The sequence below is a fragment of the Poecilia reticulata genome, chromosome 19 (genome assembly GCF_904066995.2).
Source record: "Poecilia reticulata chromosome 19, P_reticulata-male-v2, whole genome shotgun sequence".
Classification (NCBI taxonomy): Eukaryota; Metazoa; Chordata; class Actinopteri; order Cyprinodontiformes; family Poeciliidae; genus Poecilia; species Poecilia reticulata.
In genome coordinates, this window is record NC_088848.1 from 6,140,928 (window position 1) to 6,164,487 (window position 23,560).

The following is a 23,560-nucleotide window of genomic DNA, read 5'->3' on the forward strand; positions in this document are numbered from 1 at the left end:
AAGAGAGAGAATTGTTTTCCATCCAGCTCTGATGAAGAGCAGTTTTAGTTGGAAAAGTGTCAAAGTAGCAGATTTAAAGGAAAACGTTTCCATTATATTTAGAAAACACATTTTTCTCTCCATAATTCAAAACCCATCAACTGGTTTTCAGTCCCAGTCTTATTATGCTTCCTTGAACATAAAGAATATGTGTACAGGCGACAGCAGGGGTGTTCAAAATGCGGCTTGGGGGCCATCTGCGGCCCTCTGGAGGACTTTTAGTGGCCAACCTCAATTCTAGAATTGAGCCAAGCAATCGGTTGCTGCAGATGGACATTTTTTCATCTTTTACAGATAAATAACATCTTTAAGAAAAATATTAGGTGGAAAAAATAGGTTCCTATTTATTGACAATTTGTTGACCTGCTTTCAGTCAAAAGCAAATCCTGCAGCCCAAGTCAGAAACCAATCAACCCTAAAAAATTTAGGAATTGGATCTTTTTTAGGTTTTGCATCTGTAATGATTTACTGATCCGTTTTCTACAAAAATCAGGCTAGTCTGTTGAGTTCAATAAACCCATCTGTGGGTTTATTGAACCATTGTGGGTTTCAATAAACCCATCTGTGCTCAATACATTTTTTTTGTATTGAGCACATGAAATAAAAAAGGCACAAAAAGTTTGTTTTAAAATTTTTGTGGCCCCATGTGCTGTTAACTGAAACATTTTGACACAAACCCAAATACAGCAAAGTTTATGGTGCGTAAACTATCTTGAAGGTGGCCTATTATGTTTTTCTGAACAGGTTAGGATAGATCTGTAAAGAAATCATTGCTTTACTGCAGAGAATCATTATTAGATCATCAGATTTCAGTCTGCTCTGTTCTGCCTCCTGTCACTTTAAACCCAAATAAGCTGCTGCTGGCCACGCCCCCAAACTCAACTTTTACACTCACTTGAAAATGGCTCCAAACAGATGCAAAGTTATGAAACTGTACATCTGTGAAAAGTAGAAGTGGATCCCGCTGCACAGCCAACAAGAATGCAGCAAGTGGTTTCTGGATGGTAAGTGAGCAACAAAACAGGCATCTTTTCCAGCAGCCATTGTACAGCAGTAAAACCAGCTGATCAAACGCACTGCAGTTCAGCGTGGGTTGGTAGGCAACAGGCTGGTGTTTGATTGAATGAGATAAAAAGCAGCAGCGTTGGAAGTGGTTTCTTTCTGCTTGTTTATTCACAAGGCAGCCATATTGGACTTTAACTTTCAGTTTTTGGGGTTCCTTCAACTGTGAACCAAAAACTTGATGAATGACACAAAAGCATAATGTGATACAAAATAAAAATGTTCTGTGGAACGTTCTTCCATTTACATCAGATATATAAACTCCTAAAGTAGTTCATGTTGATAAAATTAATTTTAATGCCACTGATGCTGAAGGGTACAGCTGAAGGACACTTTAGGATAACAACATCATGGATCATTACATACTGCCGTACTGTCAGTCAGTCAATAGCATCCAACATAAACAACATGCATCCAACAAATTCTAATGTAGCAATACATTACAACCAAGCTTCATGTTTTTCCAACACTGAATCGCAAATAATAAAACTTTTTCTCCCAAATCAAACTCCCTTCTAGACCGTCGCCATGTTGACGTGATGCTAAAAGGGAAACCCGGTGACTGTCTCCCCTTCGCTTTGTTATCAATGCCCAGTATTGATCTTCCCGTCGCTTCCTGTCAGCTATAGCGTGGCATCGATTGGCTTCCGATGTTGGTGTGCTGCAGGGCAGTCCTGCACTCTGAGCCAGCCAGGCTGGGAGGTCCGACATCGACAACCGCAGTCACACAGCGCTAGCAGGAAGAGCGCTACTTTCGCACAAACATGGATCCAGAACAAAACACTTCGGAGCGCGACGAAGGATCCTACCAGTGATGGTTAAAACAGTCCAAGTTTCTGGATCAAATCAGGTTTGTTCTACTTACTTTTATACTTTTAATGATTTGATGAGCTAGTCAGATAATTATTTTTTTTACCACCCAACAAGAACCATTGGTTTTTACCCAAGTGTTACTATTAAGTGTGTAAGAAAAGTATATTAAAAATCAATATAGCACCAGTGCAATTAGATTACAAAGTCTTATGTAAACATTACGGTGAATAATAAAAAGGTACAAACTAAGAGTTAAGGCTCATACATTTTTCCCCACTCTAAAATTCAAGCACTTTTCAATCATTTTTAGGTAAGTTTTCAAACTTTTACAGTCCAACAAGTTTAAATCTCTAGTGATAGTATTCGACAGAAGGGCCAAGGTAAACTAAAATATGACAGTTTGAAGGTTTCAAATAGGGCTAGACAATAAATCAATAACATCACAATAGACATGTGATCAGGATCAATACGTCTGATAAAATACCCAATATTCATTATAATCACTGAAAGACTTTAGCCACTCACAGGTGGTTGGTGGAACCGACTACCTGACTCACTCTTTGGTTACCTAGCAACTCATTCACTCTTTGGTTACCTAGCAACAGCTTATAGAGTGACTTGTAGCAGTTTCAAGTTTTGCCACTTTGCCTCATAAGTGCTTAAAAATAAATAAAACGGCAGCATTGAGTGAAAACTGTGGATAAAACAGAAAAGATCACACAACCAGATTGACGTTATTTCAGATATTTAAAACAAAAAACTAATCAATTATTATTGATACTGACTGACAGGAAAAGCTTGTATATGTTTTTCAGCCATATATCGCCCAGCTCCATTGAAATGCCTCTCTCTTGACTGGTCTCAGAACAAAACACTAATTTAAATAATGTTGTTTAACCTATTAAATGTTAACCCAACATTAATTTCAATTACACAAATTAACAAGTCACTGAGAAATTAGGAAAAATAAACACCCAAACAAATCATGTTAAATTACCTTCCTGCTCAAGTTAAAATTAAATCTCTAAAAAATGTTCTCGCTAATTTGCCAGTTTGCCAATTCTAACTGATGTAAAACAAGAAAGGTTTGGTCTGATTTAACTTCAGATAGTGAGAAAAAAAATGTGTTTTCTTATTAGGTGCATGAAAACATCTGGTTTCAACTGCAAATACCATTTTCCAAATTTAGGCTTCTAAGCAAGCATCAGATTGCAATTTATTACCAAACTGTGCAGTTTGAATATCAAGCACTTTCAAGGACTTTACACAAAAACCAAGCGCTTTCCAAAAACCTAACTGAAATTACAGGACTGAAGGTTAAACTACGCATCGTTCCTCCAGGTGAGGTTTGGGTTGGGCCCCATGAAGGGCGAGGATCCGGCCATCAGGATGGAGCTGCTCAGCCCGCCGCAGGCAAAGGAACGGGCTCAGAACGTCACAGAGAAGGTCACGCAGGTACGGCCAGAACCAGAACCACATCAAGGCTCGAATGCCGTCCAATCTTAGGGTTTTGAATATTTACTTTTTTTAAAATCTGGATTATTTTTTTTTTCCCCACCAATAAACTCCTTGGGTTTCCATAATTCAAAGTTATGGCGGCCATCTTGTTTGACAAATTTTACAGCTTCTGTTTATCTGAACTTTTAATTCAGATCAACTCCACAACAAAGTATGACAGTCAGGCCAAAATTGTTTTTTTTTACAAGAATAAAGTCCTATTGTTACTAGAAAACAATCGAAATAATACTAGAATAAAGTCTTAATATCAACAGAATAAAGTCGCGATATTAGGAGAATGAAGTAACTTTACGAGAACTCGAGGTTATTAGTGCCATATTAAGGAAAAATAAAAATAAAAAATTACAAGAATAAAGTCCTAAATTCTGAGATAAAATCTGCACCGGAATAAAGTCAACATATTAAAATATTAAAGCTGCACGAGAATAAAATTGAAATAATACAAGAATAAAGTGAAAGTATTACAAGACATCATAATAACATTTCGACTTTTATGAATTTGTTCTCGTAATTAAGTTTTTCTTATTTTCTTGCCATGGCCCTAATATTCTGTCATATATCATATAAAACGACAAAAAATTTCTCATTATAACAAAAACAAAAAATCTCGTAGTCTGGCAGTGAGATCCTGTCGTACAACTCAGGGTAGGAAAAAACTGGAATAAAAGCCACTTTTCTATGTTTTTGATTTGTTTTAGAAAAGAATGCAACAACTTATTTTTTAAATCAGATTTGGTATTAAAAGAACAAAACCAGATTTAATTTTTAAGCAGCATTGCTCAGCCCTGCTGTTGTCTGCAGGACATTTATTCCGACTGATGAAACTCACCAACCAGCTAAATTGGTGGTGAAACAAATTAAAATATAAAAACCCTTTAATAATCCCAAAGGGAACTTAATATTATCAATTATTATAATTAAGAATAATTACTTATTGTTGTTTAATATTAAATATTGTTTCTTAGTAATTATAAATTAAATAACCCTCTAACTTTAAACATCCAGAGCAATGTTTTGTGAATCCTGGTTTTGTTGCAGAGCCAGGAAATGGTCTCTGAATGAATGAATTCACTCAGTCACCAGTAAAATTCATCCATCTTTCTGTGACTTCACGTCCCAACTCTGCTGCCATGATGGAAAGCTGCTACTAATTAACCCTCTAATGGAAAAATCAGTGGGCGGCTGATGAAGATGCATCGTGTGGCAGTTCAACTGAGAGCTGCAGTTGTTACCAGCGCAGCCCTCAGGCTCCCAGTTCTGCACCACTGGACCGCGGACGGTAAACAAACGCCAAACGTTGAGCGAGCACCGACCTGTGACCTTCCAGCTCCTGTCTGTGGGATGATCTATCTGTGCAATAGTATGGATTCATATGGCTAACAGATATGTCAGGAAGGTCAGGGGTATTTTTCAAGAAGGTTCGTTTGAAATTAGGCAAGTCAATAGCAACAGCACTGACGGGGGAACGAAATTAACTCGGTGCAACATCCAGTTCATCATTTCAGCCCCGCAGATGGTCAGTCAGCCTGGACAACATTAATCACAGGAGACATGTTCTTCAAAACGTAGCCTCTGTGACGTCTTAATTAATAAAATGACAGAAACGTCTTCTAGAAAAACCGGTTTGAGGCTCTGTTCAGCGAGAGACAAGATGTTAGGCCTTAGAAATAAAATCTGATCAATTCACATCAGATCCAGTTTCAAATTTCAATCGATTTTCACTTTCTTTTCTAAAAAAAAAATAAATAAATAAAAAATGAAATATTTCAAAAAGTGGCTTATTTGAGACATTCATTCATTAGCTTAATTACAAGATCATCATAAGATTAGCAGAATGTAGACAACATTTTACCAGAAAAATGTCTTAAAATTAATAGAAAAAAGTTATTTTAATGAGAAATAAGCTTGGATTGCTTCAAAGTCAGTTTAATTTTTTATTTTTCTCGTTGGCATACTCATTCAATTACTTATTTATTCTCCTAATATCACAACTTTACTTTTGCATTATTTCAACTCTCTTGTTGTACAACTGAAGTCTTTGTAATATGATTTTATTCTTGTCATTAAATAAAATATAAATCTTCTTTAGCACTAATAGTTTGCTATACGGTTGATATGAAGTAAAAAAAATGTTTTAATTTAAATTTTACAAAAATGAAACCTTCAGAAACCAAAACTCAGATTAATTGATAGAATTGATTTATCACCTGGCCTTAGGTCAAAATATTTTACACGCGGAAGAAATGACTAAAAAGTGTTTATAGGTTAGAAATACATGACACCATATTAGGGTCATTGTTGACAGTAATGGACTAAATTAAAATAAAAACATTTTTGAAATGTTTATATTGATCTCAAAATCTTTCAAGAAAAAACTTTGACATTTTCTGAGCTTGCAAAGTCAAACATTTTAGATTTTTTTAAATTTTTTTTTTTTTTTTTTAGCTTTAACAGTCAAAGATTTATTTATTTTTTTTACCTTTGGCTCTGAGAAATTTCCAAGTATTTTCTAAAAAAATTTCAAGGATTAATCTCAACATTTCTGATTTTTTTCTCTCACAAATTTGCAACTATTAGAGGTCAGAAATTTCCACGTTTTTTTTCTAGAAATTTTCTAAGTTTTTGGCAGAGTTTTACTCCTGTATTTGCCATCTGTGGTCATGGGATAACGTACCGTTGTCCGACTGCAGGTGCTTTCTTTGGAGTCGGACGTTCTGCCAGAATACAAACTCCAGGTTCCAGATACAACATGGTGGATCCTGCTCCATTACAGCCCCTTCAAGGCCTTTTGGGACTGGATCATTCTGCTGCTGGTCCTCTACACGGCCGTTTTCACCCCGTACTCAGCCGCCTTCCTGCTGGACGAGCACGGCAACCCGCGGCAAAGACGATGCGGCTACACGTGTAACCCTCTGAACGTGGCCGACCTCATGGTGGACGTGCTCTTCATCGTGGACATAATCATCAACTTCCGCACCACGTATGTGGACCACAATGACGTCGTCGTGACGCAGCCGAGCCGGATAGCCAAGCATTACATCAAGGGCTGGTTTCCGATTGACATGCTAGCAGCGACGCCCTTTGACCTTCTCATTTTCAGATCTGGGTCTGACGAGGTGAACATTTCTTTGCTGCAATCTGTTGTGTTGGACCAAAGTTGTAGTGTGATAGTTTTCATATTTGTAATTCTTAGAGGTTTCGTGTGATTTTCTGGTCATCTTATCTCTCTTCATTAGTCCATCTGGGTCAATCAGCAGAAGAAAAAACTGAACTATGACGTCAATTTTCGGCAGTCTGCAATTTTCTGGTGAGAACCAAAAAAAGTCACTACAGAAATACAAAATTTTACCAAGTAATTTTGGTCTAGTTTCGAGTGCAAATACCTTAGAACACTTTTAATAGGACAAAACTTATAAAACATTTTCAGCAAGATACAGAATCTTGTTTTAAGTAAATAATTACTCATTATTGGTGAAAAAGTTCTAGTCACACTGGCAGATTAATTTTCTTATAACAGGGAAAAATGTCTTGTTATAAGTGAAATAATCTGCTAGTAAATTTAGTATTTTTTCATCAAGTTGTTGACTTAAAACAAGTTCCTATATCTTGCTGAAAAGTTACGTATAAGTTAGTAAGTTAATACTTGGTGATATTTTATATTTTTGCAGTGAACAAACTCTGGTTCGCCTATAAACTTAGGTCTTGGTTTGGTTAAAGTGAGTTCTGGTGCACTTTGAATGCGTATGTGAACGCCAAGCGGACTGGAGACCGCTCCAAAAGCAGGAAGCGGACTACATCACAGGGCATTCTGGGTAAAATCAACCAAAATAAACCAAAGAACAAAGAGAAATTCTACAACCGCTAAAATCTGACTCCACTCCATTTTTGTTTACGCTTTAGCCAAGGAAGAAGAAAATTGCTTCAGTTTTTTTTTTTTTGTCATTTCCCTCAGTGGTTATTCATGCAGCGCCACCACAGGCGAGGAGGGGAACAGGTTTTTCAATTGGTTTGGTTCTTTGACAATGCAATATGAAAGCGAACCAGCCCATAATATTGCTATTTATTGGTGTGAAAACACACTTAGATTAAGTACTACTTTGTGTCTGTTATGTAAAATCCCCCAAAAAACACACCAAGAGTTCAAGAAGTAGGAATACTTTCCCAAGTTATTGTATTTTAATTCTGATTGTCTAATTTTGCATGACATTTTTCTCTCCTGTTGCCCATGGAAACTAAAGATGGCGACCTTAACCAGCCTGCTCAAAACAGCTCGGCTGCTGCGGCTGGTCCGCGTGGCCCGAAAGCTGGACCGGTACTCCGAATACGGCGCCGCCGTCCTCTTCTTGCTCATGTGCACCTTTGTGCTCATCGCCCACTGGCTCGCCTGCATCTGGTACGCCATCGGCTTCGTGGAGAGGCCGTACACGGAGACCGGCTGGCTGGACAACCTGGCTGAACAGCTGGGGAAGGCGTACAACGAAAGCGACTCCACCTCCGGGCCGTCGGTGAAGGACAAATACGTGACGGCTCTGTACTTCACCCTGAGCAGTTTGACGAGCGTCGGGTTTGGGAACGTCTCGCCAAACACAAACTCCGAGAAGATTTTCTCCATCTGCGTCATGGTCATCGGATGTGAGTTGGATTCAAAGAACACAAAAAGCTCCGACCAAGCATTAAATGTTTTTTTCTTAAATTACGAGACTAAAGTCATAATATTACAAGACTAAACTTGAATGAGAACAAAGTCATAATAGTATTTGATAATTCTAATATTATCAAATATGTTGATACGATAAAGTTGTAACATTAGGAGAAGTTGTACAGAATAAAGTCAAAACAATACGTGAATAAACACGTAACAATATGTGAATAAAGTCAAAATATTTTTGAGAAGTCATATTACTAGAATAAAGTCGTAATATTATGACTTTGTTGGCATTATTTGCTAATTCTCATATGTAATAAGATTTTCGCATCACATATGATAATATGACAATAGTTATAACACTACAACTTTATTTTACTATTATTTGCTAATTCTCATGTTATTAGCGAGAATCCAAGAATTGTCAAATTATCAAACATAATGCAAAATATGAGAATAAAGTTGTATTATAACTTTGATGTTGTATGTATGATAATTCTCCTATTATGAATAATTATAATACAAGGTTATTGTATTATCAAACATGATAATGCGGTAATAAAGTCGTAACATTACGAGAAGTCTTACAGAATAAAGTCAAAACAATGAGAATTAACTCCTAACTGTAATGCTCAGAACTGAGGACCCGAAATTTCAGTCAGACACAACGTAAAAATTAAAGTTCTTTGAGGATCAGGGTATGGGACAGGCAGCCACGAGCAATGGAACAGGAACCTCTGAGGACAGAGAAACAGGTTAGAGGGTTGTATTCTAGGAGGGGAAGGTCAAAAGTTGAATAGAAAAAAAAAAATCACTAACCTTCTTTGTGTTGGGCAGGACAAAGCAAAACTTCTCTGAGGGTCAGGCGAAGAGCAGTGGTCAGGGCACGGAAAAAGGGTCCAACACTTGCAGGCAATATCAGGCAGACAAAATCCAAGGGCGAGGCAGGAGGCAGAGGTCAAAAGGCAGAAACGGGGTCGAGACCAGAAAACAGAAGCCAGTGAAGAATCCGACGTGGGCAAGACAAGGCAGGAAAATCCAAGGGACAAAAATGTGTTCGAGATCGTGGTCAGGTCAGGAAGAAATGCTGGATATCTACTCACTCTGAGGCTTTCAAAAATCTGGCACCGTCTGCCTGCCTGAGAGCTGAATATAACTGCTGGTGAACAGGTGGAAGACATGAGCCTGATTGTGCTCCAGCGCAGCAGCATGCAGGTGAACCAGATGAGCTTGATGAGAGGAGTACTGAGGAGAAAAACATAGCAGGCAGACGGGCCAGAAACATGACACTAATAATGTGAATAAGGTCACAATATTTTGAGATGTCATAATCTTACCAGAATAAAGTCATAATATTATGACTTTATTGTCCAGGGATGGACAGAGCTAGGAGGGCAAGTCATAATATTATGACTTTATTCTGGTATTATTTGATAATCTCATATTATCAATAGTGATAATACGAGATTATCACATTTTCGAATATGATAATACGAAATATGACTTTATTAATGTAATACTACGACTTTATTGTAGTATAATTTCAATTTTATTCTTGCAATTTTTTATTTTGTATTTTCTTAGCATGGCTCTCAAACTCCGTTAAGATACGATAATAAACTTAAGATTGTCCATTTCAGGGCTACAACTAATAATTATTTTAGTAAACCGATCAAGCTATCGATTATTCTGATGACACATATTTGATTAAGGATTTTCTAGTTATAATTGCTTATTTTCTCCTCTTTTTTAATCCGTCGCAGCCCTCATGTATGCCAGCATATTCGGAAACGTGTCGGCGATCATCCAGAGGCTTTACTCCGGCACGACTCGCTACCACACCCAAATGCTGCGGGTCAAAGAGTTCATCCGCTTCCACCAGATTCCTGGCGGCCTGCGCCAACGGCTGGAGGAGTACTTCCAGCACGCCTGGTCCTACACCAACGGCATAGACATGAATGCTGTGAGTAAAGCAAAGGTGTGTCCTCCAGTAGCTGCACTGTCAGGTACCAACGTGTTACATTTAATCTCTGATGTGAGGATGTGTTTGTTTTGCTCCTTTTAAAGGTGTTGAAGGGGTTTCCAGAGTCACTGCAGGCAGACATCTGCTTGCACCTCAATCGCTCTCTGCTGCAGAACTGCAAGGCTTTCCATGGAGGCAGTCAAGCCTGTCTGCGGACGTTAGCTATGAGGATCAAGACGGTCCATGCTCCTCCAGGGGACACGCTCATCCACTGTGGAGACTTCCTGGACTCCCTCTTCTTCATCTCCCGTGGCTCCATCCAAGTCATGAGGGACTATGTTGTTGTGGGTTTATTAGGTACAGGTAGCTGTGTTTCTATTGGCCCCTTTGCACGTGACGTCACAAATGCACTAGCAAATACTAGCAAATGCTACTTATTGAAAGACAAGTTTTTTCAAAATTGACGTGCTTCCATGAAGCAAATGGAAACAGCTAGCGTTGTAGTACCCTACACCAGTCTTGGTCTCAATACTGGTCTTGGTCTCGGACCCTAAAAGTTTTAGTCTTGTCTCGATGGTCTTGGTCTTGACTTGGTCTCGGGTTTGGTGGTCTTGACTACAACACTGGAAACAGCAGCTACTGTTTGACCATAGCTGCTGCTTCAAAAGTAAAACATTTTTGACTCAAATATTTCCAAATTTTTTGCGAGAAATTTCTTTAAATTTATCTCAGTATTTCAGAGTTTGTTTGTTTTTCGTCAGAAATATACTTTTTTAATATCTACAATGGCCCAAGTACACCATTGTAGGATTCAACACGTTCGAATGATAAACAACTTTTAATGAAATGTGTGATGCTGTGAGAGCCAGCTGCACGTTACACGGAAAAAAACAAAACAAACATCATCCTTCTACTACTTCCTGGCATCTCTGTCGTTTTTCGCCTGTAGTTACATCCACCTGTTGATCATGTGATTCAGAAAAAAGTGTTTCCATTGAAATTTTTGTATTGAAAAACATTCACTTTTTTAAAAGATGGTCATGTTTCACTTTTGCAAATTTATTTTTGTTAATTCAATTTGTGCAACTCTAATGTTAATGGAAATGCAGTTGTTGGCGTGAAAGAGAGTTAATTCTTCAAATAAAAATTATTATTTCTTTTTTTCCCTGTAGAAAAGAACGACATATTCGGCGAGCCCATCCACCTGTACGACGAACCGGGTCGGTCCAACGCGGACGTGTGCACCACTACCTACTGCGACCTGCACCGCATCCCCAGGGAAGACCTGCTAGATGTGCTTGACATGTACCCAAGCTTTGCCGACAACTTCTGGAGGAACCTGGAGATCACCTACGACCTGCGAGACGTGCGTTGGAGAATCTCGGCAAAGAAATGATTTGATGCAACTTTGTTTAAAAAGAAAGAACCAGAAATGAAAACAAAAGATTACGGATTACAACTACCATCTCCACTGCAAAAAACACAAACCTTACCAAGTTTTGTTGGTCTAGTTTGGTCACTCACTCTTTGGTTACCTAGCAACTCACTCACACTTTGGTTACCTAGCAACAACCTGTTGAGTAACTTGTGCAGTAGCCATTTAATGTTTCTTAACTGCGCCTCATAATTACTTAAAAATCCACAACAGCAGCATAGAGTGAAAACTAGATAAAATGGAAACTTTGGCAGTATTTCAGATATTTAAATAAAAAGACTAATCAATAATTATCAATATCAACGGATAAGAAATGCTTATTTTTTAATACTTTTTTCTAGCTATGTGGTCTAGCATTACTTTAAACCCCTACGCCCTGAAAACTGGCTGAAAAGTACACTGAATATAAATACATAAAACACTTTATCATATATTAGAATATGTATCGTTTTCCTTTCATTTCATAAATACGCATTTGTTTTCGTCTTTCCCTCCAAAAAAACCCACTGAGAAAAAGTCGAGGCAAATCAGGCATTTTGAAAACTTGTGTACGTTACGTCTGAATATTAAATGTGATTTTTGATCTTCAGACTGATCAAATGCCACCAGTAATAATCAACGAATCTGGGGATGACGGTGAATATCGGCACAAAGCGCGGCACCGAGTCCACCCCCTGGACTGCAGAATAAGACCAGGTAGGAAACGAGGCTTTAAATCCGACTCTAATCACGTTTAGGCAGGTTTACATCATCCAGAGATTTTCCTTTGATCAGATGGAATCGACCACGAAGACTCGTTCCCCCATCAGTCCTGCCACTGTTCGCCGCCTCAGGACGGCTGGGACGACGTCTGGAGCTCCTCCTGTTCCCAGTCCAGCGAGGATCTGGCAAAGCCTCCCACTCACACCACCAGACCGGGCCCCTTCCCCAGTGACGACCCCAGACTGGGCCCCGTCCCTACCGACGACCCCAGACCGGGCCCCTTCCCCAGCGACAACCCCAGACCGGGCCCCTTCCCCACTGCGGCCCCACAGCTGCCCCAGAGCGGCGCCTTGGTGGGGAGGGACGCGGCGCTGAACCAGGGCCACCAAGGTAGAGATGAGTCTTGCATTGCATTGCATTATCGACATAAAGCAACCGATAAAATCAGTTTCACTGCAGTAACGTGAAATTCCTTCAGGCTTCAGATCAACCTTCCTGGACACCCTTTTTTATTTTATTACATTTTAACTTTTTTGTCTTGTTGTTTATGGAACCTACACACAATTCGGTCAGGTTGTTATAGATATTCACTTTTTTCACTTCCGATACCGATACAGATATCTGAGGTTTAGTATCAGCTGATACCGATACAAAGAAAAACATTTCGTTTCTCATATTCTGAACTACAAGTGGATAACGCTGCACCAGTACGGCTCACGTAAATACACCGCCACAAGCTCGGTCAAACAACAAAACTTTAATTTGTTCCTTCAGTAAACTGAGTACAACGCCGTATTTGGGCCATTGATATATAGAAAGGAGCAAATTTCCACCAAAAAGCGCCAGAAAAGGAATTTTCTAGAATGTATTTTTACACTTCTGAGCATAATATAAAAGTTTGAGTGTTTTGTCAGGAATGTATTTATATTGTAGATATTTTACAGTTTTCTACTGACGTTTTTACAAGTGTAGTGTAAACTGATTTTTTTGGTCATTTCTGGTGCTAAAATCTCTTCAAAATGGTATCCTGTATGATTTCTAATAGGTTAAGATATTTAAAAAAAATTATTTTAAACTCCTACACCCATAAAATGGCATATATTATGAAGTAATTAAACTTCATAATTTATTTTAGTAGCAGGGCCTAAAAAATTGAGGAAAGGGGAATATTTGTTATGTAGAATGAGGATGACGTTTTTAATGGCACTAATGGAAAAAATGTAAAGAAACTTGTTGAAGTGTATTGTTTCTCAGGCAGGCAAATTGTTGTGTCCAACTGTAACAATTTACTAATACTACTGATATGGTAATGATCTTTACTCTGTGATTTCTTAGCTTCATCGCTGAATCTGCCAGGAATGTATCGATTCTGGCCAGATCAACAGCAGCTGTCCAATCAGGTTTTACAATCTTCTTCCATTGGTAACCCAAACCCAAACCCGGCTCTGATCCCAGAGGAAAAGCCCAGTGAGCTCGAGTCGCGACTCGAAGTCCTGCAGTCACAGCTCAACAGGTATCTTCAGTATTCCCTGCTGCTTTGGCGTAAAGTATCCAAGAAGTGTTTTTACAGGTACATTGTATTAAAACATTAGAGATGATTGGTTAATGCATAGGAGCCTAACTCTGACCTAACATGTAAATGTTAGATATGTCTTGCATGTATGGATGGATGGATGGATGGATGACAGACGGATGTATCTAATGACTCGTCATCACTTCCTGTCTCTCTCCCCTCCAGGCTGGAAACTCGAATGACGGCTGACATCAATGTTATCCTCCAGCTGCTGCAGAGGCAGATGGCTCCAGTTCCCCCAGCTTACGGCTCCGTGTCTCCCAGTACGCTTCCCATTGACTCCTCTGCCCTGTATGGGACTGGGGCTCCAGTACTGGACAGCAGATACCCAGTTTCCCCAGTTCGGATGGACTGCAGGACTTCCAAACAGGTGGTGTGAATCAACGTACCAAAGAACTAACTAGGGATGCAAACGATTCATTTACAAATTGTTAATTAATTTCTCAAATTAAAATTTGATTAATAACGTCGGTTTAGGTCTTCTTTTAGTGTTGTAGTTTGGCTGCCTTCAAGCAGAGGGCGCTGCTGATTGTTGCTAAAATTGCTAGAAAAAATTTAGTTTATTCTTGGAAAAGAAACTGAAATTTGTGACATTTTTCAAGATTTATGTCAAAATTAGGAATTTTCTAGCAAATTTTTGACTTTTCACACTCAAAAATGTCCTTTTTTGCTAAACATTTCAGAGATTAATTCAATATTTTTGAGTTTTGTAAGCAAATTTTCAACTCTAGAAAATGTCTAAGATTAACCTCAAAACTTGAGTTTTTTTCTCAAATTTTTGACTTTTCAAAATCATAAATTGTCTTTTTTTAATTCAATACTACAGGGATATTCCTCAATATTTCTGAGTTTTTTCTAGCAAACTTTCAACTTTTCAAACTAGAAAATTTCTGAGATTAATCTCAGTATTTCTGAATTTGGTGGAAATTTACTCTCCTCCTACAACGGCCCTAATTTGCCGTTTAGAGAAACGGTTGATGCTCTTAATGCAAGAGAAAAATCAGATTTTTAAGAAAACGGCCACATTAATTAATTGTCAGTTTATCGATAAGAACAATCAACCTTAGATAAACTCAATAATAATAACTTGAATTTCTAATTTTCACCTGAAATAATGTTTTGTAAATTTCACGGCATCTTTTTCTTTCCCCCAGAGTTTGGACCAGATGGATCTGAAATCCTCCAAGAAGTCCCAGGAGTCGTTATCCAGCGGGATCCACATGACTGCAGCCTCTGACGACACCATGTCCACGACTGTCACCCCCGACACCGACACCCACGCCGGCTTCACCCCCACGTTACCACAGCAACCGCCCAGATCGACCCTTGAACCTGACGTGAGCCTGTGTGAGACGGTCCGCTTCCCGTCTTTACCGGTGAACCTGGACTTGAGCTCAGAACCCACTGAGATCCAGAAACACGCCTCAGACCCGGCGCTGCCCGTCTTCACCTGACCGGCCGGCTTCACCTGGACAGAACCAAACGCCTCTCAGGTTTTGGACGAGATTTTATTTTGTTTTTGAACAGCTATCAGGAAAAACATGAAGCAAAAATCACATGCAGTGCCTTGCAAAGGTATTCATAGACTTTTCCACGTATTTTCATGTCTTAACCTCAAATTTTTATGGATTTTATGTGACATACACACATAAAATCCAATTTAACTATGAAATGAAACAAATGCATGGTTTCCCAATTTAAGAAAATAAAGTCTGAAAAGTATTTCAACCATTCTTCTATACAAAATACATCAAGTTGCTTTAAAACAAATGACAAATGGTCCACATAGTAGTTTTTAAGTGCAAAATTGTCTTACTTCAGTAACAAAATAATTTAGCAGTAAATTAAGTTGCTGCAACAGAAATAAAGCTGGAACATGAGACAGCAGGAAACAGACAAGTTTCAATATTTTGTAACGTCTTTTGTCGGGTTTTGGCCAAAAACGTGACAGTTGTGTAATTATTTGAGGTTTAAATTGCATTGGGTTATGATTTTTCACAAATCTGGAAAATTTCAGTTTGTCACGAGGGAAAGCAGCACTTAAGACTATGTAATGTTTATTTATTTAGTAGAGGTGTGCCGATCGGTCACCGATCATAATCGTGCCGATTTTCGTGAAAAAGTGCATGATCTGTGATCATTGGCTCTTGTTGCCGATACCGATCACCTGCTTCTCATTTCGCAGCCTGCCTGTGCAGCTGGTCTCCTCTTTCCTTCACACTGCGCAAACGCGCAGCAACAAATCCTAAGCGATGTGGAACTATAACACACTGAGTGAATGGGGAAGTTTGCGTGTTGCGGCGGAAAATTGAAGCACATCAAAATGCATCAACACGATGAAGCTAATACGACATAAAAACAATGTCATACTTGACGGAGTTTGGCTACATCGAGGCTCACTGCAGTAAAAAAGACATATGGAGGATCAGATAGCAGGTAAAGCAGCGCACAGCTACAAACACCCGGATTAGCATGACGGTCAGAAAGCTAAACAAATAACCCGCAAAATTATTTAAGTCTTCGAGCTGCGATGTAAGACGCTGGTTCTGCTGTCGCTGTTGAACCGCTGCTATGCGCTACAGACAGACGGAGCGCCGCTTCTGCGCCACCTGGTAGTGACTCTCACACCGAACCTCTGCTTACACACCGAACCTCTGCTTAAAGGTGCAGCATCTAACTTAAAACAATACATTTTACATACGTATTAAAACTTTCGCTGTCCTAACATGAGACAGATAATCTCTAAAAAAAATAATCGATCTCCTCCCTGTTCTGCATAATTACTCCGCTCAGTCAGAAACAGCCAATCAGAACTAGCAGTAATCAGCTAGCCGCCATGCTATCAGGAAGTTTTCATTCAGTAACTCTGGATTGTTTATTGTAATGGAACCTGTATTTGCCTTTGAATGTTAAGTTTTATACTTGAACTTTTTGGCAATGTTGTGAGGTTTTATTTTGGCTCTTTGCATTATTTAGTCTCTTCAGACCCTTCATATGTTATCAGTCTGTTAAAGATAGTATTACCGATAGCAATACAATTTGCAGAATGCCTGTTTTGTTTAGTTTTCTTCTTGGAAAAAGTTATTAGAAACAAGTTTTTGTCTAAATTAAGGTGAATTCATGTTTCCTTTTTCCACATAATGTAACCGGTAGTGTTTATGATAAAAAAATAATAATTATGTGATCAGTATCGGTGATCGGCCCTCCCGGGTGATCGGTATCGGCAGGAAAAAACCTGATCGACACATCTCTATTATTTAGTCATCGTCCTGAATAGTAAGAGAACATGGACAGATATTCATTTGATCGTTCATAGCTGAGAAATAACATGTTTATTCCAAGTAATAAGTTCTGTTTTTTTATACACAATATTTGTCAATATGAACCCAGAATGAGTGTAAAGTGAATGTTTATTCATGAAAAGTGTTTTCTCCAACAAAATACTGACCTTGATCATTTTTCCTAATGGCTTCGTGTCTCGTTTGAGCGCCACGCCTCAAACTCAGAGTATTTCCAAGCTGTTACCTTATTTAGGTTCAGTGGGCTCTCTCGGCTGTGTGAGCCGGTATGGGGTCCTCCATGCTGGATGATTTACTGTGTTGCAAATTAAACAGCTCCCTCATCTGCTCAAAATTAGTTACTGCATCAAATTTAGGGCGTTTTCACAAGTTTTCAATTTACTGATATTTATTGATGCACTTGTGGAGCAAACAGTGAATGACAAAAAAAAATTCTGATCATACTATCATTAAAATTTATCATGCAAATGATAAATCAAAATTCTTAATTCTTTTGTCAAGACAAGTGATAAACGATACAATTAGGCCTGTCACAATAAACTATAAATAATTTAATCACATGATAAAACAAGTTCAATAACTTTTATTTGCATAATTTATTGGGGGCGGAGGGTTTTCTACCAAAAACTGGATGATAAAAGTCTGGTGTTTTGGTCTCAACTACCCCTTTTTTTTAAAAGAATAATTTTGTTTACAAAGACTTCATAATTCATTTTATTTATTTATTTATTATTGTTGTTTATTTTGTATATTTAAAATGTCTTCCAGTTCCCGTGTTAACTGTTCACTAAAATTGAAAGCTTATTCATATTCGAGTGTTTTTGCATTAGTGTGCCTTTACCATTATATTGCTTGAAAATAGTCTCAAAGCAACAATATCATTTATCGCAGTAACTTTATATTGATCGTTTATCGTCCAGGAAAATTTATTAACAGGCCTAATGCCCACTCCTAATATACATAAGATCAGACTATAACATATAAAAACACCTTATCCTTTAACATTTTAAGTCTTATTTTTATAGTAATTGAAGCATAAATAAAATGTTGGACAGTCAACAAATCCCCCCAGTTAAATTTAATTTTGGAAATCAGGGAATGAACAGGTTCCGCGAGCTTACCTTGTTGTATTCCTTCTCGAAACTACTAGCAGCAATCGGAACCATTTGTCCGTTCGGACAGTCCAGTTCGAGGCGTAAACCGTTCACGGCACATAGTATATGTAGATTTCCTTATTTCCCGTGCAAACATCTCCGAAACCGGCAACAAGTAATTACCGATAATAACGAGGACCCTGAACGCGTCACCAGTGGCGGAGCTAGACTTTTAAAGTTGGGGGGGCCAGGACTACTCCACAAATAAGTTTGCTTAACAAAAACAATCACAGAGACATGAGACATGAGACTGCTGTTCATGAGACAAATGTGTGATTTAAATGTTTAAAAAAGTTTTTTTAAGCAAAACTTAGTAGGCTTTTCTCATGGTGACATGCATTAACAATTCAATTTTTGCTTTTGTTTTTTTCTTTGTTCCGCAGTTCCACCTTAAAGTTTGATATTTCTCTGCGAGAACGTTTTTGAAATCAGGTAACATTTCCCAAAATGACGTGATTAGAAGACGGCAGAACTCTGATCGTTTCCTGATCCCGCATCACTTCCCTCTGCGGGAGAAAAACCAGCAGAAGCGGATCAGCTGCGCTAGGCGCTCCAAAGTCTCTGGTCCGTTAAAGCGTCCAGATCAGAGATGATTCTCTGACAGATATTGTTCTTAGTCTGATTAATAATGAGCTCCACGATGTTCTCTGCGCGTAAAGTTGAAACTGTCTGAGCACCAAGTGGTCAGCTGATCACAGTCTGGACAGAAACCAGCGAACTGCTCTCTGTTCTTATCAAAATGAGGCTGAGGAGGGAATCTGGCATATTAACTAGGTTAAGTTTTTACTGGTTTTGTTTTTAAAACATCATTAACGTAAGCAGTGTAACTATGTATTGTATATTTGGCGTTTGTCATCTCATGTGTGATTGATTGGAGCATTTACGCGCATTTATTGCCCAGCGCTCTGCGCTTGTTTCTGCCTAACGGATCTGCACTTTAATTTCTTTCCTCTCTCAACAGTCAGCTGTTATTCCTCTACTTAAACTATAATAAGTAGATCATAAAATTCTCTTTAGTTTTTCTCTGTGTGCTCCAAACTCATTAATGTAAACTCATCAGAAGCCCGAACCACCATCAGGCTAATAATTCTGGTCCGACCCGAACTATTGTTACCTGTCCAAACAGAGCTTCCTAAAATTTTGCCCCCCCGAGATTTGGGGGGTGCAAGGGGGAGCCAGGACTACTCCTGGCCCCCCCAACTTTAAAAGTCTAGCTCCGCCACTGGTTGTGAGCAGGGCCTAAAATCACAACAAAAGATTCATGATGTGTGCAAATAAAAGTTTATGTTTGGCAAATAACTTTAAGTTCACAAGACAAAAATTAGTTATTTAATTATTTTTTTTTAAGTTTTTTTAAAAAAAACAACTTGTTTTTAAAAAAGAAATCATTACAATTCCAAAAGTTATTACAATTTTATTTTACTTAACTGAGGTCAGTTTTTTTTCCCATTGGGAAAAAAAATGTAACTTCATGCTCTGCAAACCAGACCCTAAACTAAAGTCTGGGTTGAGTTTTTTTCCCCCTTCATTAATGAGACACACTATATCTATTATGGTAATTCAGGGCGAGTTATTTTTAATTCTAAATGAATATCCTTGTTATTTAAGTGCTATTCTCCTTCAAGATACATTTACCTAACGCCTGAATAAATGCAATGTACATGATGCAGCAAAGAAAATTAGAAGATTGGACATATATCCATAATGGAGATGATAAGTTTTGGACGGGCGATGTGCCTCATACACAGGGAAGAAGCTTTTTAGTTATCTAGTTTTGCTAGCAAAGTCGTTAGCTATCAGCTAGCTAATAGCACAACAACAACAGCCTAATGTCTATATGATAAAATAGTGAATTGATAGATAAGAACAGTTTTCCTCACCTGGCTGTCTCCTCCCGCTCAGTAGTTCTTCAGAGAAAGGCAGACGCAGAGGCCTGTCAGTGTCTGTTGTATTTCATTACCTCTCTGCTTAAACCGCGACTCCGAGCTGAAGCAGAAACGATACTTCAACGTTTTCCGTCATCTGACACGTAGCAAGTTACTCCACTTTATTCACCAAAAACGTTTTTTTATAATTCACCAAAAACTGTTTTATAATCTGGAACGTTCACTACGTTGAGCTCCAGTTAGCCGCCTCATCTCACTGCGCGAAAGGCAACTGCGTCATGCGTCACGGGCAAAAGGTCAAAGGTAACAAGGTGACCGGAGGGCTTATTATGTTGTACAAAAAAAAAAATTCATTTTAGTACATGTTATTATGTGTCAGAAGAGGGCTTAGAAAATAATAATACAAAAAAAAAAAATTAAAATTAAAAATTGACCAAAAGGGCACTTGGGGGCACGGAGCGAAAAGGGCAGGTGCTCAAGCCCCCCCAGGCCCCCCTCTGCACGTGCCTGGTCTGTATTCATCAACTCTGTAGAACTTTGAAGACCTTTGCACACTTACCCAGCTCAGCTTTCATTGACCTCACTTCTTGATTTGACTGACCTGATAATTTGTTTCCAAGTTGCTGTAGTTCCCAATTGCTTTCACTTCGTTATAACCCCACTATTCCAGCTACTGGTGGAATATTTAGTTGCAAGATCATTCCACAACTGGACTCACTGCTGGATTTCACACGTTTGTGGACATGGAAGTGACACCTGAGTTCAATGATTTAGAGGGGTGAATAAAAAGCAAAAAAGTATTCAACACCTCCACCAGACTTCAACAAACGTCTTAAAGTGAACTGCAGTAAAACTCCAGTAGCGGAAAAAAAACCCAAAAAAAACAACGTAGAAGTAATTGGAACGATACTTTCTAACTAATCATAACTTCCATGGTAATATTCCATAAAAACTGTTTAGCATGAGGTTCATGTGTACTGATGCAGAGGTGCTGAAATTTTTACATTAAATACAATCGCAACGCTACCAGATTTAGTGCATTCATCAAACATGACCTGTTGACTAAAAACTAAGTGGGCACTGTACACAAAAATGCAGCTCTTTATGCTAGTACTTTAAACATTCAAGTTAGGCTGAGATTTAATCTTTTATGCTAAAACTCATTGGCATACATAAAATCAACTACTGAAAAGTCACAGTAGAGTTCAGGAAAATGTTTTCTGTATGACATTCTTACAGAAAACCAGTTCTTACAGTTCTGCACAGTAGCGCAGGGCTGCACAGTGGTGAAGTTGGTAGAGCTGTTGCCCTGCAGCAAGAAGATTCTGGGTTCTGGGTGCATGGAGTTTGCATGATCTCCCTGTGCATGCGTGGTTTTCATCGGGTTTCCTCCCACAGTCCAAACACATGACTCTCAGGTTAATTGGTTTCTCTAAATTCTCCCTTGGTGTGTGTGTGAGTGTGTGCATGGTTGTGTGTCCTGTCTGTCTTTCTGTGTTGACCTGTCCAGGGTGATCCCGCCTCTCGCCCGGAACGTTAGCTGGAGATGGGCACCAGCAACCCACCCGACCCCATTAAGGGACAAGCGTGTAAGAAAATGGATGGATGGATGGATGGATTACAATTACTAATTATTCACATGTTGTATTCAATAATTTACACATGAACATGAAAGGTACAACACAACATGTCAAAGAACATTACTAATAAATTGTCAAACAAAAACTTAGAATATGAAGAAAAGATTTATGACATGCACAAATAAGTTTGTTTAACAAAAACAATCACTGAGACATGAGACGGCTGTTCATGAGACAAATGTGGGATTTAAATGTTTAAAAAAGTTTTTTTAAGCAAAACTCAGTAGGCTTTTCTCATGGTGACATGCATTAACAATTCAATTTTTGCTTTAGTTTTTTTCTTTTTTCTGCAGTTCCACCTTAAAGTTTGATGCAGCTCTGCTTTCCTGATTGGACCGTCTTCATCTCCACTGCAGCAAACAGGAAGCTCTTTTTATAGATTACAGTCCACTAATCTGTAATCTATAAAAAGATTACAAGGGCATAAAGGTTGCTTTGTGCCCTTGTTTATATTTTAATAGTGTAATTCTGTAAAGACAAATATGTAAACCAGAGCTAGACCACCAGCTCTGATTTACAAAATAGATCTGCAGAAAGAAATTACTAATAAAATATCTTACATATGCATAGTGTTATGCTCTATGTAGAGATTTCCTTTAGCTCTGATTGTATGTCTCACAATTTTGTAATTTATCATTGTTTATTAAACTCTGAAAGCTGAGAGGCTGTTAATATTCTGTCCTAGAAGGCGGTTAGATGGGCCCTTTTTTGTTGTTGAGCACCTGCCCCTGTAGTGGTCTCTGTACGGCCCTGGCCATATATCTGCCGTAGCTAATACTAGGGACATTCTGTCATATGTGCATGGTTGTAAGTGAGGAAGACGCCGGTAAACCCAGGTAGTAATGAGGAAATTATGTATTTAATAAAGAATCAGGAACAAACTCAGAAAGACATGCGGCACTGGAAACGGACAGACGAACGATGAACTAATGACGAGGACCCGACGAAGGACAGAGACAACAGGTGGGGTTAAATACACAGGGAAGCTAATCAGAAAGACATGGACACGCTGGAGGACTACGTCTCTCGGCTGGCATGGGAACGCCTTGGGATTCCCCCGGAGGAGCTGGAAGGAGTGGCTGAGGAGAAGGAAGTCTGGGCCTCCCTTCTGAAGCTGAAAACCTATTGATCGTTTTTGTAGGGAAACTGGAGCACCCAGAGAAAACCTATCCATCTATCCATCTATCTATCCATCTTCTATCTATCTATCGATCAATCGATCGTTTTTGAAATGAAACTGGAGCACCCAGAGAAAACCTATCCATCTATCCATCTATCTATCCATCTATCTATCAACCAATCGATCGTTTTTGAAGGGAAACTGGAGCACCCAGAGAAAACCTATCCATCTATCCATCTATCTATCCATCTATCGATCAATCGATCGTTTTTGAAGGGAAACTGGAGCACCCAGAGAAAACCTATCCATCTATCCATCTATCTATCCATCTATCGATCAATCGATCGTTTTTGAAGGGAAACTGGAGCACCCAGAGAAAACCTATCCATCTATCCATCTATCCGTCCATCCATTTTCTTCAGGTCATGGGGGCAGCAGCCTAAGTAGGGAGGCACAAACTTCCCTCTCCTAAGCCACTTGGGTCAGCTCCTCCGGGGGATTCCCATCACATTCCTTGGCCAGCTGAGAAACAGATATTTATCTGGGACTGGAAATGGACGGGAATTTTACTCTTTTAATTTGCTGTTGGTGATCCTCAGCAAAGTGCACAGAGGTGGATTTGAGTAAAGGAAGTGTGACAGGCTTCCTAACTTTCTGACTACTCAGTATAGGTCTGTTCTTTGTGTCGTCATGTTTGTCAGCAGTTCCCAC

The 23,560-nt window shown here is 38.9% G+C and overlaps 1 protein-coding gene across 4 annotated transcripts; it reads left to right on the plus strand.

The window, feature by feature from the left end:
* The first annotated feature begins 127 nt into the window (after nt 1–127).
* On the plus strand, nt 128–22,179 carry kcnh6b (potassium voltage-gated channel, subfamily H (eag-related), member 6b). Of its 4 annotated transcripts, XM_081600632.1 has the most exons (13): nt 128–1,951; nt 3,256–3,369; nt 6,123–6,548; nt 7,671–8,064; nt 9,841–10,055; nt 10,145–10,397; nt 11,213–11,406; nt 12,066–12,171; nt 12,250–12,567; nt 13,513–13,690; nt 13,916–14,120; nt 14,905–15,243; nt 22,023–22,179. In XM_081600632.1, the coding sequence occupies exons 1-12, from the start codon at nt 1,916–1,918 to the stop codon at nt 15,202–15,204; spliced, it is 2,739 nt and encodes a 912-aa protein (XP_081456758.1). In that variant the 5' UTR covers nt 128–1,915; the 3' UTR covers nt 15,205–15,243; nt 22,023–22,179. The 4 variants fall into 4 exon arrangements, with proteins under 4 accessions (XP_081456758.1, XP_008434981.2, XP_008434982.2 ...); XM_008436759.3 differs by lacking the exon at nt 22,023–22,179 and having other exon boundaries at nt 14,905–15,656; XM_008436760.3 differs by lacking the exon at nt 22,023–22,179 and having other exon boundaries at nt 9,841–10,040; nt 14,905–15,656.
* The last annotated feature ends 1,381 nt before the right edge of the window (nt 22,180–23,560 follow it).

Excerpts from the sequence above, each read along its gene's own strand:
- kcnh6b (XM_081600632.1), top strand. The coding sequence starts at position 1,916 with ATGGTTAAAACAGTCCAAGTTTCTGGATCAAATCAG. Across the intron at positions 8,065-9,840 it reads CTGCGTCATGGTCATCGGAT|CCCTCATGTATGCCAGCATA; the intron begins GTGAGTTGGATT and ends AATCCGTCGCAG. Across the intron at positions 13,691-13,915 it reads CTGCAGTCACAGCTCAACAG|GCTGGAAACTCGAATGACGG; the intron begins GTATCTTCAGTA and ends TCTCCCCTCCAG.